The sequence below is a fragment of the Symphalangus syndactylus genome, chromosome X (genome assembly GCF_028878055.3).
Source record: "Symphalangus syndactylus isolate Jambi chromosome X, NHGRI_mSymSyn1-v2.1_pri, whole genome shotgun sequence".
NCBI lineage: Eukaryota > Metazoa > Chordata > Mammalia > Primates > Hylobatidae > Symphalangus > Symphalangus syndactylus.
The window spans coordinates 14499580-14515653 of record NC_072447.2 but is presented as its reverse complement, the minus strand read 5'-3'; the positions used below and the strand labels follow the sequence as shown (position 1 = coordinate 14515653).

General features: G+C 54.9%; 2 protein-coding genes across 7 annotated transcripts in view; both read left to right on the top strand.

The window, feature by feature from the left end:
• The window catches only part of LOC129475451 (uncharacterized), a 58357-nt gene that overhangs the window by 14609 nt on the left and 27674 nt on the right, over positions 1-16074 (top strand). For 3 of the 5 annotated variants that reach the window (XM_063635163.1, XM_063635160.1, XM_063635162.1), the window contains one exon: positions 4132-4304. The exons of 1 other annotated variant lie outside the window; for it this stretch is intronic. The gene's annotated coding sequence lies outside the window, so the exon portion shown is untranslated. Of the gene's footprint in view, positions 1-1990; positions 2117-4131; positions 4305-16074 lie in introns of those variants that run through there. One more of the 5 variants, XM_063635170.1, reaches the window with a different exon arrangement.
• Positions 5159-15276, top strand: LOC134736039 (uncharacterized). Of its 2 annotated transcripts, none has more exons than XM_063635176.1 (2): positions 5159-6106; positions 14860-15276. In XM_063635176.1, the coding sequence occupies exon 1, from the start codon at positions 5205-5207 to the stop codon at positions 6099-6101; it is 897 nt and encodes a 298-aa protein (XP_063491246.1). In that variant the 5' UTR covers positions 5159-5204; the 3' UTR covers positions 6102-6106; positions 14860-15276. The 2 variants fall into 2 exon arrangements, with proteins under 2 accessions (XP_063491246.1, XP_063491245.1); XM_063635175.1 differs by lacking the exon at positions 14860-15276 and adding an exon at positions 7974-8352.

Genomic DNA, 16074 nt, shown 5'->3' with positions numbered 1-16074 from the left:
ACAAAATAAAAATTAAGAAATTAGCCGGGTGCGGTGGCACACTCCTGTAGTCCCACCTACTCTGGAGGCTGAGGCGGGAAGATCACTTGAGCTATGGCGGCCGAGGCTGCAGTCAGCTGTGATCATGCCACTGCACTCCAGCCTGGGTGACAGAGCAACACCCTGAAAGAAAAAAGGGATGGAAGGAAGGAGAGAAGTAAGGGAGGGAGGGAGGGAGGAAGGAAGGAAGGAAGGAAGGAAGGAAGGAAGGAAGGAAATGGCTTAAGCTCAGAGAGCTGTGTGAGGCCCCCAGCTCCCATCCCCCAGCAAGGGGCCTGCAAACCCACGGAGGGACAGGTTGTCTTGAGCTGGAGCCACAGGGATGGGGGGACCTCAACTGTAGGGGTTAGGATTAGGGTTAGGCTTTGAGGTTTCAGTTTATGGAATCTAGATGGGTTTGGTCCTGGGAAAATTCCAGGTCTGGGTTTTGTGGTTGGGGGTTGGTCTCAGGTGAGATACAGCAGGTTTACAGGGTTAACGTTAGGGTTAGGGTTAGGGTTAGGCTTTGAGGTTTTGGGTTATAGAATATAGATGGGTTTGGTCCGGGGAAAATTCCAGGTCTGGGTTTTGTGGTTGGGGGTTGGTCTCAGGTGAGATGCAGCAGGTTTAAAGTGTTTGCAAGGTGTGTACAGACTCGTATGGTGCTATTGCTTGAATGTGTTCTCCAGATTTCATGTTTTTGCAATTTTTTTCTTTTCTTTTTTTTTTTTGAGATGGTGTCTCGCTCTGTCATCTATCACCGAGGCTGGAGTGCAATGGTGCGATCTCGGCTCACTGCAACCTCTGCCTCCCAGGTTCAAGCGATTCTCGCACCTCAGCCTCCCGGTAGCTAGTATTGTAGCAGGACAAGCCGCAGACAAAATTCCTCAGACACCGGGTTAAAGAAGTAAGGGCTTTATTCGCCCGGGAGTGTCGGCACCCTTGCCTCTTAAGAACCGAGCTCCCCGAAAAAGAAATTCCTGGCCCTTTTAAGTACTTACGACTCTAATGTGTTCACCTGAAAGGGTCGTGATAGATGGAGCAAGCGTGGGGAACGTGACTGGGGGCTACATGCATCAGATAACAGTACAGAAAGTTTTTCAGTGCTTCCTCATACAGTTTCTGGAATTTACACATAACACAAGTAGTTTAGGTCAGGGGTTAATATTATTATTATGTTTAACCACCAGGGCCGGGTGGTGGCATCATGTTCGTCTAGCTATTTATCTGACTTCTATTTTTTTTTTTTTTTTTTTTTTAGCTTTTTTGCTTTCTCCCTTTTTCCATTTTGTAAACTAAGGAAGGGGTGTGTGGAAGGGAAGGGCAGCAGGAGAAGTGGTGGTCTCCTTCCTTAAAATTGCAGGCACCAGGCTTCATTCCTGGCTAATTTTTTTTTTTTTTTTTATTTTTAGTAGAGATGGGGGTTTCACCATGTTGGCCAGGCTGGTCTTGAACTCCTGACCTCAGGTGATCGTCGGCCTCGGCCTCTGAAAGTGCTGGGATTAAAAGCACAAGGCATGGCGCCCAGCCATGTGTTGGCAATTTAATCCCCAAATTTATGTCCTGATTGGAAATGTGGCCCTTGGCAGGTAATTAGAATTAAATAAGGTCATCAGGGTGGGTGGCTTTGTATGATGAGGAAGAGAGACTTGAGCGGACACGCACTCTCGCTCTCCCCTCCCCTGCCATGTGCAGCCCTCCCCAGCCACCAGAACTCGCCCTCCCCTCCCCGGCCATGAGTGGACACGGACTCCCGCCCTCCCGCCATGTGCCGCCCTCCACTGGGCGGGGATGCTCTGGGCCATGTGCTGCTTGGGGTCCAGGGGCCGCGAGCCTCCGCCGTTCCTCGGACTCGTGGGCTCGGGCGCTGGGTGGGGCCGCGGGTGGGCGTCAGGGGCCAGGCTGGGCGCCGAGGTCTGCAAAGGGGCGGAGACGACGGGCTTGGGCTCCACGCAGAGGCTGCCAGGGGGCGGCGGTGCACCTCCCACCCGGGTCACCTCGGTGCCACCCATGCCTGCTTCAGGGCAGGCGGACCCAAGGCCCTCCACGCCCTCCCTCGCTCTCGTCCCGCCCGGCTGCCGCTGTTCGCATCCTCTCGGTAACTCCGTGGGGTCCCGCCCATTCGCGCGACTGCCCAGGCTGCAGCCCGCCAGCTAATCTCGGCTATCTTTCCTCACTCAGTTCTTCGCCTCCACCAGCTTCGGCTCTTTTCGTCACCCCTCTTTACTCCTCGTTCCTCTCCGTCACTTTCCGTCATCTCCGATTAGGCTCGGCCTGCTGCATCTCCTTTCCTCTGTGTCGCGCACTGACAAATTTCGTGAATCTTCGTCACTGTCCGTCAGTTTCCGTTACTTTCCGTCAATTCTCGCCACTTTCCGTCGCTCTCCGACGCCCTTTACCTCCGCTCGGCTCTTCTCCGTCAGGCATCGTCTACTTTCGTCACTCTCCGGTGCTCCCTACCCCACACTCCGGGTGGAGAAAGCCTCAGGGACTTTTCCTGCCCTTAGACCTTTTCCGTCACTCTCCGATCCTGCTGTCTCTGTCAGTCCCTGGTTATTTGTGGTCTGCCCGTGACTCTGTCCTCCTCCCTTCACTCCCGGGAGAGTGGCCTGATCTCTCCTGAGAGGCCTCTCCCCTCTACCCGGCCTGACTGATGGTGCTGAGCGGGTCTCGGGGTGATCCCGAGGGGAGGAGCGGGCGTCTAGGGGTGGTCCTGAGGGGAGGAGCAGGGGTCTGGGTGTGGTTGTCACGGGTGGAGCATGGGGTCTCCCTGTGGTCTGGAGGGTGGAGCAGGGTGTCTGGGGGTGGTACTTATGGACGGGACAGGGCTATTTCTCTTTTTGGTCCGGTTTCCATCTGTTGAGCTGGGGGTCCTTGCGATCCTGACAGGTGGGGCACGATGGGAGGGTCAAGGCGAGGGGAAGGAAGGAGTGGCGGCCTGGTCCCAAGGGGGCAGGAAAGGGTTTGTGCTTCAGTTCTGATGTGCGACCCATCTATAGGAGAATGGACACCTCTGACTCTCCCATTCCTGGCCAGTGGAAGGGCCCAGTAGCTGCCTTCCCTGGCTGACCTCGAGGCTCACTGGAGGATACTTTTTTCATTCTGGCAATTTTTAAAAAATTCTTTTATCGATCTCAGAGAGTTCAAAGGTGCCCGTGTGCAGGCATAGGTCCGTTCTTTGCCTACGTTCCACTCTAGTCCGCTGAAAGGAAATGGTAATATAGCTGGAAAAGGCATCCTGGGGTCATTAGAGGATTTTACATTTCATCTTAGAAAGGGATATTGACAGGAGGCCAGAATTTCTACATCCTCTTGAATTTCAAAAAATACTTCCAGGCCTGGACAATATCGGGAGGCCTCATCTCTACAAAATAAAAATTAAGAAATTAGCCGGGTGCGGTGGCACACTCCTGTAGTCCCACCTACTCTGGAGGCTGAGGCGGGAAGATCACTTGAGCTATGGCGGCCGAGGCTGCAGTCAGCTGTGATCATGCCACTGCACTCCAGCCTGGGTGACAGAGCAACACCCTGAAAGAAAAAAGGGATGGAGGGAAGGAGAGAAGTAAGGGAGAGAGGGAGGGAGGAAGGAAGGAAGGAAGGAAGGAAGGAAGGAAGGAAATGGCTTAAGCTCAGAGAGCTGTGTGAGGCCCCCAGCTCCCATCCCCCAGCAAGGGGCCTGCAAACCCACGGAGGGACAGGTTGTCTTGAGCTGGAGCCACAGGGATGGGGGGACCTCAACTGTAGGGGTTAGGATTAGGGTTAGGCTTTGAGGTTTCAGTTTATAGAATCTAGATGGGTTTGGTCCTGGGAAAATTCCAGGTCTGGGTTTTGTGGTTGGGGGTTGGTCTCAGGTGAGATACAGCAGGTTTACAGGGTTAACGTTAGGGTTAGGGTTAGGGTTAGGCTTTGAGGTTTTGGGTTATAGAATATAGATGGGTTTGGTCCGGGGAAAATTCCAGGTCTGGGTTTTGTGGTTGGGGGTTGGTCTCAGGTGAGATGCAGCAGGTTTAAAGTGTTTGCAAGGTGTGTACAGACTCGTATGGTGCTATTGCTTGAATGTGTTCTCCAGATTTCATGTTTTTGCAATTTTTTTCTTTTCTTTTTTTTTTCTAGATGATGTCTCGCTCTGTCATCTATCACCCAGGCTGCAGTGCAATGGTGCGATCTCGGCTCACTGCAACCTCTGCCTCCCAGGTTCAAGCGATTCTCGCAGCTCAGCCTCCCGGTAGCTGGCATTGTAGCAGGACAAGCCACAGACAAAATTCCTCAGACACTGGGTTAAAGAAGTAAGGCCTTTATTCGGCCGGGAGTGTCAGCACCCTTGCCTCTTAAGAGCCCAGCTCCCCGAAAAAGGAATTCCTGGGCCTTTTAAGGGTTCACGACTGTAACAGGTTCACATGAAAGGGTCGTGATAGATCGAGCAAGCGTGAGGAACTAGATCGAGCAAGCGTGAGGAACGTGACTGAGGGCTACATGCATCAGATAACAGTACATAATGTTTTTCAGTGCTTCCTCATACAGTGTCTGGAATTTACAGATAACACAAATAGTTTAGGTCAGGGGCTAATATTATTATTTTAACCATCAGGGCCGGGTGGTGGTGCCAAGGTCGTCCAGCTATTTATCTTACTTCTCTTTTTTTTTTTTTTTTTTTTTAGCTTTTTGCTTTCTCCCTTTTTCCCTGTTTTATAAACTAAGGAAGGATGTGGGGATGGGAAGGGCAGCAGGAGAAGTGGTGGTCTCCTTCCTTACAATTACAGGCACCGGGCTTCATTCCTTGCTAATTTTTTTTTTGTGTGTATTTTTAGTAGAGATGGGGTTTCAGCATGTTGGCCAGGCTGGTCTTGAACTCCTGGCCTCAGGTGGTCGCCCGCCTTGGCCTCTGAAAGTGCTGGGATTAAAAGCACAAGGCACGGTGCCCAGCCATGTGTTGGCAATTTAATCCCCATTCATGTCCTGATTGGAGATGTGGCCCTTGGCTGGTAATTAGGATTAAATAAGGTCATCAGGGTGGGTGGCTTTATATGATGAGGAAGAGAGACTGGAGCGGACACGCACTCTTGCCCTCTCCTCCCTCGCCGGCACTCTCGCTCTCCCCTCCCCTGCCATGTGCAGCCCTCCCCAGCCACCAGAACTCGCCCTCCCCTCCCCGGCCGTGACTGGACACGGACTCCTGCCCGCCTGCCATGTGCCGCCCTCCTCTGGGCGGGGATGCTCTGGGCCATGTGCTGCTTGGGGTCCAGGAGCCGCGAGCCTCCGCTGCTCCTCGGACTCGTGGGCCCGGGCGCTGGGTGGGGCCGCGGGTGCGCGTCAGGGGCCAGGCTGGGCACCGAGGTCTGCAAAGGGGCGGAGACGACGGGCTTGGGCTCCACGCAGAGGCTGCCAGGGGGCGGCGGTCCACCTGCTACCCGGGTCACCTCGGTGACACCCATGCCTGCATCAGGGCAGGCGGACCCACGGCCCTCCACGCCCTCCCTCGCTCGCGTCCTGCCCGGCTGGCCGCTGTTCGCATCCTCTCGGTAACTCCGTGGGGTCCCGCCCATTCGGGCGACTGCCCAGGCTGCAGCCCGCCAGCTAACCTCGGCTATCTTTCCTCACTCAGTTCTTCGCCTCCACAAGCTTCGGCTCTTTTCGTCACCCCTCTTTACTCCTCGTTCCTCTCCGTCACTTTCCGTCGTCTCCGATTAGGCTCGGCCTGCGGCATCTTCTCTCATCTGTGTTGCGCTCTGACAAATTTCGTGAATCTTCGTCACTGTCCGTCAGTTTCCGTTACTTTCCGTCAATTCTCGCCACTTTCCGTCCCTCTCCGTCGCCCTTCAGCTGCGCTTGGCTCTTCTCCGTCGGCCATCGTCTACTTTCGTCACTCTCCGTCACTCTGCGGCAGCTCCCCACCCCACACTGCATGGAGAAAGCCTCAGGGAGTTTTCCTACCCTTAGACCTTTTCCGTCACTCTCCGATCCTGCTGTCTCTTCAGTCCCTGGTTATTTCTGGTCTGCCCGTGACTCTGTCCTCCTCCCTTCACTCCTGGAAGAGTGGCCTGGTCTCTCCTGAGAGGCCTCTCCCCTCTACCCGGCCTGACTGATGGTGGTGAGCGGGTCTCGGGGTGATCCCGAGGGGAGGAGCGGGGGTCTGGGGGTGGCCCCGAGAGGGTCCCGAGGGAAGGAGCGGAGGGAGGGTCTGGAGGTGGCCCCGTGGGGGTCCCGACAGGAGGATCGCGGGTCTGGGGGTGGCGCCGAGGGAAGGAGCGGTCTGGTGTGATCCTGAGGACAGGAACAGGGCGTCTGGGGGTCCAGAGGGGAGGAGCAGGGGGGTCTGGGTGTGGGTTTCAGGGGTGGAGCATGGGGTCTCCCTGTGGTCCGGAGGATGGAGAGGGGGTCTGGGGTTGGTCCCGAGGGGAGGAGCGGGGGGTCTCGGTTTGGTTTTCAGGGGTGGAGCATGGGGTCTCCCCGTGGTCTGGAGGGTGGAGCAGGGGGTCTGGGGTGGTACTTATCGGCGGGACAGGGCTATTTCTCTTTTTGGTCCGGTTCCCATCTGCTGAGCTGGGGGTCCTTGCGATCCTGACAGGTGGGGCAGAATGGGAGGGTCAAGGCGAGGGGAAGGAAGGAATGGCGGCCTGGTCCCAAGGGGGCAGGAAAGGGTTTGTGGTTCAGTTCTGATGTGCGACCCATCCATAGGAGAATGGACACCTCTGACTCTCCCATGCCTGGCCAGTGGAAGGGCCCAGTAGCTGCCTTCCCTGGCTGTCCTTGAGGCTCACTGGAGGATACTTTTTCATTCTGGCAAATTTTTAAAAATTATTCTATAGATCTCAGTGAGTTCAAAGCTGCCTGTGTGCAAGCATAGTTCCATTCTTTGCCTACATTCCACTCTAGTCGGCTGAAAGGAAATGGTAATATAGCTGGAAAAGGTATCCTGGGGTGATTAGAGGATTTTACATTTCATCTCAGAAAGGGATATTGACTGGACGCCAGAACTTCTAGATCCTCTTGAATTTCAAAAAATACTTCCAGGCCTGGACAATATCGGGAGGCCTCATCTCTACAAAATAAAAATTAAGAAATTAGCCGGGTGCGGTGGCACACTCCTGTAGTCCCACCTACTCTGGAGGCTGAGACTGGAAGATCACTTGAGCTATGGCGGCCGAGGCTGCAGTCCGCTGTGACCATGCCACTGCACTCCAGCCTGGGTGACAGAGCAACACCCTGAAAAAAAAAGGAGGGAAGCCGGGCGCGGTGGCTCACGCTTGTAATCCCAGCACTTTGGGAGGCCGAGGCGGGCGGATCACGAGGTCAGGAGATCGAGACCACGGTGAAACCCCGTCTCCACTAAAAATACAAAAAATTAGCCAGGCGTGGTGGCGGGCGCCTGTAGTCCCAGCTACTCGGAGAGGCTGAGGCAGGAGAATGGCCTGAACCCGGGAAGCGGAGCTTGCAGTGAGCCGAGATTGCGCCACTGCACTCCAGCCTGGGCGACAGAGCGAGACTCCGTCTCAAAAAAAAAAAAAAAAAAAAAAGGAGGGAAGGAAGGAGGGAGGGGAGGGGGAGGGGGGGGGGGGGACGGAGGGAGGGAGGGATGCAGGAAAGAATGAAGAAAGAAAGAAAATGGCTTAAGCTAAGAGAGCTGTGTGTGGTCCCCAGCTCCCACCCCCAGCAAGGGGCCGGCAAACCCACGGAGGGGCAGGTTGTCTTGACGTGGAGCCACAGGGACGGGGGGACCTGAACTGTAGGGGTTAGGATTAGGGTTAGGGTTAGGCTTTGAGGTTTCGGGTTATAGAATCTAAATGGGTTTGGTCCTGGGAAAATTCCAGGTCTGGGCTTTGTGGTTGGGGGTTGGTCTCAGGTGAGTTGCGACAGGTTTACAGTGTTTGCAAGGTATGTACAGATTCATATGGTGCTATTGCTTGAATGTGTTCTCAGGATTTCATGGTTTGGCAATTTTTTTCTTCTTTTTTTAGATAGTGTCTCACTCTGTCATCTATCACCCAGGCTAGAGTGCAATGGTGCGATCTCGGCTCACTGCAACCTCTGCCTCCCAGGTTCAAGCGATTCTCGCACCTCAGCCTCCCGGTAGCTGGCATTGTAGCACGACAAGCCACAGAAATATTCCTCAGACACCGGGTTAAAGAAAGAAGGGCTTTCTTCGGCCAGGAGGGTCAGCACCCTTGCGTCTTAAGAGCCGAGCTCCCCGAAAAAGGAATTCCTGGGCCTTTTAAGGGTTTACGACTCTAAGAGGTTCACATGAAAGGGTCGTGATAGATGGAGCAAGCGTGGGGAATGTGACTGAGGGCTACATGCATCAGATAACAGTACAGAAAGTTTTTCAGTGCTTCCTCATACAGTGTCGGGAATTTACAGATAACACAAATAGTTTACGTCTGGGGCTAATATTATTATTTTAACCACCAGGGCCGGGTGGTGGTGCCAAGGTCGTCCAGCTATTTATCTTACTTCTCTCTTTTTTTTTTTTTTTTTAGCTTTTTGCTTTCTCCCTTTTTCCCTGTTTTATAAACTAAGGAAGGATGTGGGGAAGGGAACGGCAGCAGGAGAAGTGGTGGTCTCCTTCCTTAGGATTACAGGCACTGGGCTTCATTCCTTGCTAATTTTTCTTTTTGTTTTGTATTTTTAGTAGAGATGGGGTTTCAGCATGTTGGCCAGGCTGGTCTTGAACTCCTGGCCTCAGGTGATCGCCCGCCTCTGCCTCTGAAAGTGCTGGAATTAAAAGCACAAGGCACGGCGCCCAGCCATGTGTTGGCAATTTAATCCCCAAATTCATGTCCTGATTGGAGATGTGGCCTTTGGGAGGTAATTAGGATTAAATAAGGTCATCAGGGTGGGTGGCTTTGTATGATGAGGAAGAGAGACTTGAGCGGACACGCACTTTTGCCCTCCTCCCTCGCCGGCACTCTCGCTCTCCCCTCCCCTGCCATGTGCAGCCCTCCCCAGCCACCAGAACTCGCCCTCCCCTCCCGGCCATGAGTGGACAGGGACTCCCGTCCTCCCGCCATGTGCCGCCCTCCACTGGGCGGAGATGCTCTGGGCCATGTGCTGCTTGGGGTCCAGGGGCCGCGAGTCTCCGCTGCTCGTCGGACTCGTGGGCCTGGGCGCTGGGTGGGGCCGTGGGGTGGGCGTCAGGGGCCAGGCTGGGCGCCGAGGTCTGCAAAGGGGCGGAGACGACGGGCTTGGGCTCCCCGCAGAGGCTGCCAGGGGGCGGCGGTGCACCTCCCACCCGGGTCACCTCGGTGCCACCGATGCCTGCCTCAGGGCAGGCGGACCCACGGCCGTCCACGCCCTCCCTCGCTCGCGTCCTGCCCGGCTGCCGCTGTTCGCATCCTCTCGGTAACTCCGTGGGGTCCCGCCCATTCGGGCGACTGCCCAGGCTGCAGCCCGCCAGCTAATCTCGGCTATCTTTCCTCACTCAGTTCTTCGCCTCCACCGGCTTCGGCTCTTTTCGTCACCCCTCTTTAATCCTCGTTCCTCTCCGTCACTTTCCGTCATCTCCGATTAGGCTCGGCCTGCTGCATCTCCTTTCCTCTGTGTCGCTCTCTGACAAATTTCGTGAATCTTCGTCATTGTCCGTCAGTTTCCGTCAGTTCTCGCCACTTTCCGTCACTCTCCGCCGCCCTTCAGCTCCGCTCGGCTGTTCTCCGTCAGGCATCGTCTACTTTCGTCACTCTCCGGCTGCTCCCTACCCCACACTGCATGGAGAAAGCCGCAGGGACTTTTCCTGCCCTTAGACCTTTTCCGTCACTCTCCAATCCTGCTGTCTCTTCAGTCCCGGGTTATTTCTGGTCTGCCCGTGACTCTGTCCTCCTCCCTTCACTCCTGGAAGAGTGGCCTGATCTCTCCTGAGAGGCCTCTCCCCTCTACCCGGCCTGACTGATGGTGGTGAGCGGGTCTCGCGGTGATCCCGAGGGGAGGAGCGGGGGTCTCGGGGTGGTCCCCAGAGCGTCCCGAGGGAAGGAGCGGAGGGAGGGTCTGGAGGTGGCCCCGTGGGGATCCCGACAGGAGGATCGGGGGTCTGCGGGTGGCGCCGAGGGAAGGAGCGGTCTGGTGTGGTCCGGAGGACAGGAGCATGGCGTCTGGGGGTCCGGAGGGGAGGAGCAGGGGTCTGGGTGTGGTTGTCACGGGTGGAGCATGGGGTCTCCCTGTGGTCTGGAGGGTGGAGCAGGGGGTCTGGGGGTGGTACTTATGGACGGGACAGGGCTATTTGTCTTTTTGGTCCGGTTCCCATCTGCTGAGCTGGGGGTCCTTGTGATCCTGACAGGTGGGGCAGGATGGGAGGGTCAAGGTGAGGGGAAGGAAGGAGTGGCGGCTTCGTCCCAAGGGGGCAGGAAAGGGTTTGTGGTTCAGTTCTGATGTGCGACCCATCCATAGCAGAATGGACACCTCTGACTCTCCCATTCCTGGCCAGTGGCAGGGCCAAGTAGCTGCCTTCCCTGGCTGTCCTCGAGGCTCACTGGAAATACTTTTTGTTCATTGTGGCAAATTTTTAAAAATTCTTCTATAGATCTCAATGAGTTGAAAGCTGCCTCTGTGCCGGCATAGTTCCGTTCTTTGCCTACATTCCACTCTACTCGGCTGAAAGGAAATGGTAATATAGCTGGAAAAGGTTTCCTGGGGTCATTAGAGGATTTTACACTTCGTCTTAGAAAGGGATATTGACAGGAGGCCAGAACTTCTAGATCCTCTTGAATTTCAAAAAATACTTCCAGGCCTGGACAATATCGGGAGGCCTCATCTCTACAAAATAAAAATTAAGAAATTAGCCGGGTGCGGTGGCACACTCCTGTAGTCCCACCTACTCTGGAGGCTGAGGCGGGAAGATCACTTGAGCTATGGCGGCCGAGGCTGCAGTCAGCTGTGATCATGCCACTGCACTCCAGCCTGGGTGACAGAGCAACACCCTGAAAGAAAAAAGGGATGGAGGGAAGGAGAGAAGTAAGGGAGGGAGGGAGGGAGGGAGGAAGGAAGGAAGGAAGGAAGGAAGGAAGGAAGGAAGGAAATGGCTTAAGCTCAGAGAGCTGTGTGAGGCCCCCAGCTCCCATCCCCCAGCAAGGGGCCTGCAAACCCACGGAGGGACAGGTTGTCTTGAGCTGGAGCCACAGGGATGGGGGGACCTCAACTGTAGGGGTTAGGATTAGGGTTAGGCTTTGAGGTTTCAGTTTATGGAATCTAGATGGGTTTGGTCCTGGGAAAATTCCAGGTCTGGGTTTTGTGGTTGGGGGTTGGTCTCAGGTGAGATACAGCAGGTTTACAGGGTTAACGTTAGGGTTAGGGTTAGGGTTAGGCTTTCAGGTTTTGGGTTATAGAATATAGATGGGTTTGGTCCGGGGAAAATTCCAGGTCTGGGTTTTGTGGTTGGGGGTTGGTCTCAGGTGAGATGCAGCAGGTTTAAAGTGTTTGCAAGGTGTGTACAGACTCGTATGGTGCTATTGCTTGAATGTGTTCTCCAGATTTCATGGTTTCGCAATTTTTTTTCTTTTCTTTTTTTTTTTGAGATGGTGTCTCGCTCTGTCATCTATCACCGAGGCTGGAGTGCAATGGTGCGATCTCGGCTCACTGCAACCTCTGCCTCCCAGGTTCAAGCGATTCTCGCACCTCAGCCTCCCGGTAGCTAGCATTGTAGCAGGACAAGCCGCAGACAAAATTCCTCAGACACCGGGTTAAAGAAGTAAGGGCTTTATTCGCCCGGGAGTGTCGGCACCCTTGCCTCTTAAGAACCGAGCTCCCCGAAAAAGAAATTCCTGGCCCTTTTAAGTACTTACGACTCTAATGGGTTCACCTGAAAGGGTCGTGATAGATGGAGCAAGCGTGGGGAACGTGACTGGGGGCTACATGCAGCAGATAACAGTACAGAAAGTTTTTCAGTGCTTCCTCATGCAGTGTCTGGAATTTACACATAACACAAGTAGTTTAGGTCAGGAGTTAATATTATTATCATGTTTAACCACCAGAGCCGGGTGGTGGCATCATGTTCGTCTAGCTATTTATCTGACTTCTATTTTTTTTTTAGCTTTTTTGCTTTCTCCCTTTTTCCGTTTTATAAACTAAGGAAGGGGTGTGTGGAAGGGAAGGGCAGCAGAAGAAGTGGTGGTCTCCTTACTTACTATTACAGGCACCAGGCTTCATTGCTGGCTAATTTTTTTTTTTTTTTTTGTATTTTTAGTAGAGATGGGGTTTCACCATGTTGGCCAGGCTGGTCTTGAACTCCGGACCTCAGGTGATCGCCCGCCTCGGCCTCTGAAAGTGCTGGGATTAAAAGCACAACGCACGGCGCCCAGCCATGTGTTGGCAATTTAATCTCCAAATTCATGTCTTGATTGGAGATGTGGTCTTTGGGAGGTAATTAGGATTAGATAAGGTCATTAGGGTGGGTCCCAGTCATGGGACTCGTGGCTTTATATGATGAGGAAGAGAGACTGGAGCGGACACGCACTCTTGCCCTCTCCTCCCTTGCCGGCACTCTCGCTCTCCCCTCCCCTGCCATGTGCAGCCCTCCATTGGGCTGTGATGCTCTAGGTCTCCCCAGCCACCAGAACTCGCCCTCCCCTCCCCGGCCATGAGTGGACACGGACTCCCGCCCTCCCGCCATGTGCCGCCCTCCACTGGGCGGGGATGCTCTGGGCCATGTGCTGCTTGGGGTCCAGGGCCCGCGACTCGTGGGCCTGGGCGCTGGGTGGGGCCGCGGGTGCGCGTCAGGGGCCAGGCTGGGCGCCCAGGTCTGCTAAGGGGCGGAGAAGACCCGCTTGGGCTCCGCGCAGAGGCTGCCAGGGGGCGGCGGTGCACCTCCCACCCGGGTCACCTCGGTGCCACCCATGCCTGCCCCAGGGCAGGCGGACCCACGGCCCTCCACGCCCTCCCTCACTCTCGTCCCGCCCGGCTGCCGCTGTTCGCATCCTCTCGGTAACTCCGTGGGGTCCCGCCCATTCGGGCGACTGCCCAGGCTGCAGCCCACCAGCTAATCTCGGCTATCTTTCCTCACTCAGTTCTTCGCCTCCACCAGCTTCGGCTCTTTTCGTCACCCCTCTTTACTCCTCGTTCCTCTCCGTCACTTTCCGTCATCTCCGATGAGGCTCGGCCTGCTGCATCTCCTTTCCTCTGTGTCGCGCTCTGACAAATTTCGTGAATCTTCGTCACTGTCCGCAGTTTCCGTTACTTTCCGTCAATTCTCGCCACTTTCCGTCGCTCCCCGCCGCCCTTTACCTCCGCTCGGCTCTTCTCCGCCAGGCATCGTCTACTTTCGTCACTCTCCGGTGCTCCCTACCCCACACTCCGGGTGGAGAAAGCCTCAGGGACTTTTCCTGCCCTTAGACCTTTTCCGTCACTCTCCGATCCTGCTGTCTCTTCAGTCCCTGGTTATTTGTGGTCTGCCCGTGACTCTGTCCTCCTCCCTTCACTCCTGGGAGAGTGGCCTGGTCTCTCCTGAGAGGCCTCTCCCCACTACCCGGCCTGACTGATGGTGGTGAGCTGGTCTCGGGGTGATCTCGAGGGGAGGATCGGGAGGAGGGTCTGGAGGTGGCCCCGTGGGGGTCCCGACGGGAGGATCGGGGGTCTGGGGGTGGCGCCAAGGGAAGGAGCGGTCTGGTGTGGTCCTGAGGACAGGAGCAGGGGTCTCGGTTTGGTTTTCAGGGGTGGAGCATGGGGTCTCCCCGTGGTCTGGAGGGTGGAGCAGGGGGTCTGGGGTTGTACTTATGGACGGGACAGGGCTATTTCTCTTTTTGGTCCGGTTCCCGTCTGCTGAGCTGGGGTTCCTTGTGATCCTGACAGGTGGGGCAGGATGGGAGGGTCAAGGTGAGGGGAAGGAAGGAGTGGCGGCCTGGTCTCAAGGGGGCAGGAAAGGGTTTGTGGTTCAGTTCTGATGTGCGACCCATCTATAGGAGAATGGACACCTGTGACTCTCCCATTCCTGGCCAGTGGCAGGGCCCAGTAGCTGCCTTCCCTGGCTGTCCTCGAGGCTCACTGGAGGATACTTTTTTCATTCTGGCAATTTTTAAAGAATTCCTTTATCGATCTCAGAGAGTTCAAAGGTGCCCGTGTGCAGGCATAGATCCGTTCTTTGCCTACGTTCCACTCTAGTCGGCTGAAAGGAAATGGTAATATAGCTGGAAAAGGCATCCTGGGGTCATTAGAGGATTTTACATTTCATCTTAGAAAGGGATATTGACAGGAGGCCAGAATTTCTACATCCTCTTGAATTTCAAAAAATACTTCCAAGCCTGGACAATATCGGGAGGCCTCATCTCTACAAAATAAAAATTAAGAAATTAGCCGGGTGCGGTGGCACACTCCTGTAGTCCCACCTACTCTGGAGGCTGAGGCGGGAAGATCACTTGAGCTATGGCGGCCGAGGCTGCAGTCAGCTGTGATCATGCCACTGCACTCCAGCCTGGGTGACAGAGCAACACCCTGAAAGAAAAAAGGGATGGAGGGAAGGAGAGAAGTAAGGGAGGGAGGGAGGGAGGAAGGAAGGAAGGAAAGAAGGAAGGAAGGAAATGGCTTAAGGTCAGAGAGCTGTGTGAGGCCCCCAGCTCCCATCCCCCATCAAGGGGCCTGCAAACCCACGGAGGGACAGGTTGTCTTGAGCTGGAGCCACAGGGATGGGGGGACCTCAACTGTAGGGGTTAGGATTAGGGTTAGGCTTTGAGGTTTCAGTTTATAGAATCTAGATGGGTTTGGTCCTGGGAAAATTCCAGGTCTGGGTTTTGTGGTTGGGGGTTGGTCTCAGGTGAGATGCGACAGGTTTACAGTGTTTGCAAGGTATGTACAGATTCATATGGTGCTATTGCTTGAATGTGTTCTCCGGATTTCATGTTTTGGCAATTTTTTTTCTTCTTTTTTTAGATAGTGCCTCGCTCTGTCATGTATCACCCAGGCTGGAGTGCAATGGTGCGATCTCGGCTCACTGCAACCTCTGCCTCCCAGGTTCAAGCGATTCTCGCACCTCAGCCTCCTGGTAGCTGGCATTGTAGCAGGACAAGCCACAGAAATATTCCTCAGACACCGGGTTAAAGAAAGAAGGGCTTTCTTCGGCCAGGAGGGTCAGCACCCTTGCGTCTTAAGACCCGAGCTCTCCGAAAAAGGAATTCCTGGGCCTTTTAAGGGTTTACGACTCTAAGAGGTTCACATGAAAGGGTCGTGATAGATGGAACAAGCGTGGGGAATGTGACTGGGGGCTACATGCATCAGATAACAGTACAGAAAGTTTTTCAGTGCTTCCTCATACAGTGTCTGGAATTTGCAGATAACACAAATAGTTTACTTCTGGGGCTAATATTATTATTATTATTTTAACCTCCAGGACCGGGTGGTGGTGCCAAGGTCGTCCAGCTATTTATCTTACTTCTGGGTTTTTTTTTTTTTTTTTTTTTTAGCTTTTTGCTTTCTCCCTTTTTCCCTGTTTTATAAACTAAGGAAGGGATGTGGGGAAGGGAAGGGCAGCAGGAGAAGTGGTGGTCTCCTTCCTTAGGATTACAGGCACTGGGCTTTATTCCTTGCTAATTTTTTTTTTGTGTGTATTTTTAGTAGAGATGGGGTTTCACCATGTTGGCCAGGCTTGTCCTGAACTCCTGGCCTCAGGTGATCGCCCGCCTTGGCCTCTGAAAGTGCTGGGATTAAAAGCACAAGGCACGGTGCCCAGCCATGTGTTGGCAATTTAATCCCCAAATTCATGTCCTGATTGGAGATGTGGCCTTTGGGAGGTAATTAGGATGAGATAAGGTCATTAGGGTGGGTCCCAGTCATGGGACTCGTGGCTTTATATGATGAGGAAGAGAGACTGGAGCGGACACGCACTCTTGCCCCCTCCTCCCTCGCCGGCACTCTCGCTCTCCCCTCCCCTGCCATGTGCAGCCCTCCCCAGCCACCAGAACTCGCCCTCCCCTCCCGGCCAGGAGTGGACACGGACTCCCGTCCTCCCGCCATGTGCCGCCCTCCACTGGGCGGGGATGCTGTGGGCCATGTGCTGCTTAGGGTCCAGGGGCCGCGAGCCTCCGCCGTTCCTCGGCCTCGTGGGCCTGGGCGCTGGGTGGGGCCGCGGGTGGGCGTCAGGGGCCAGGC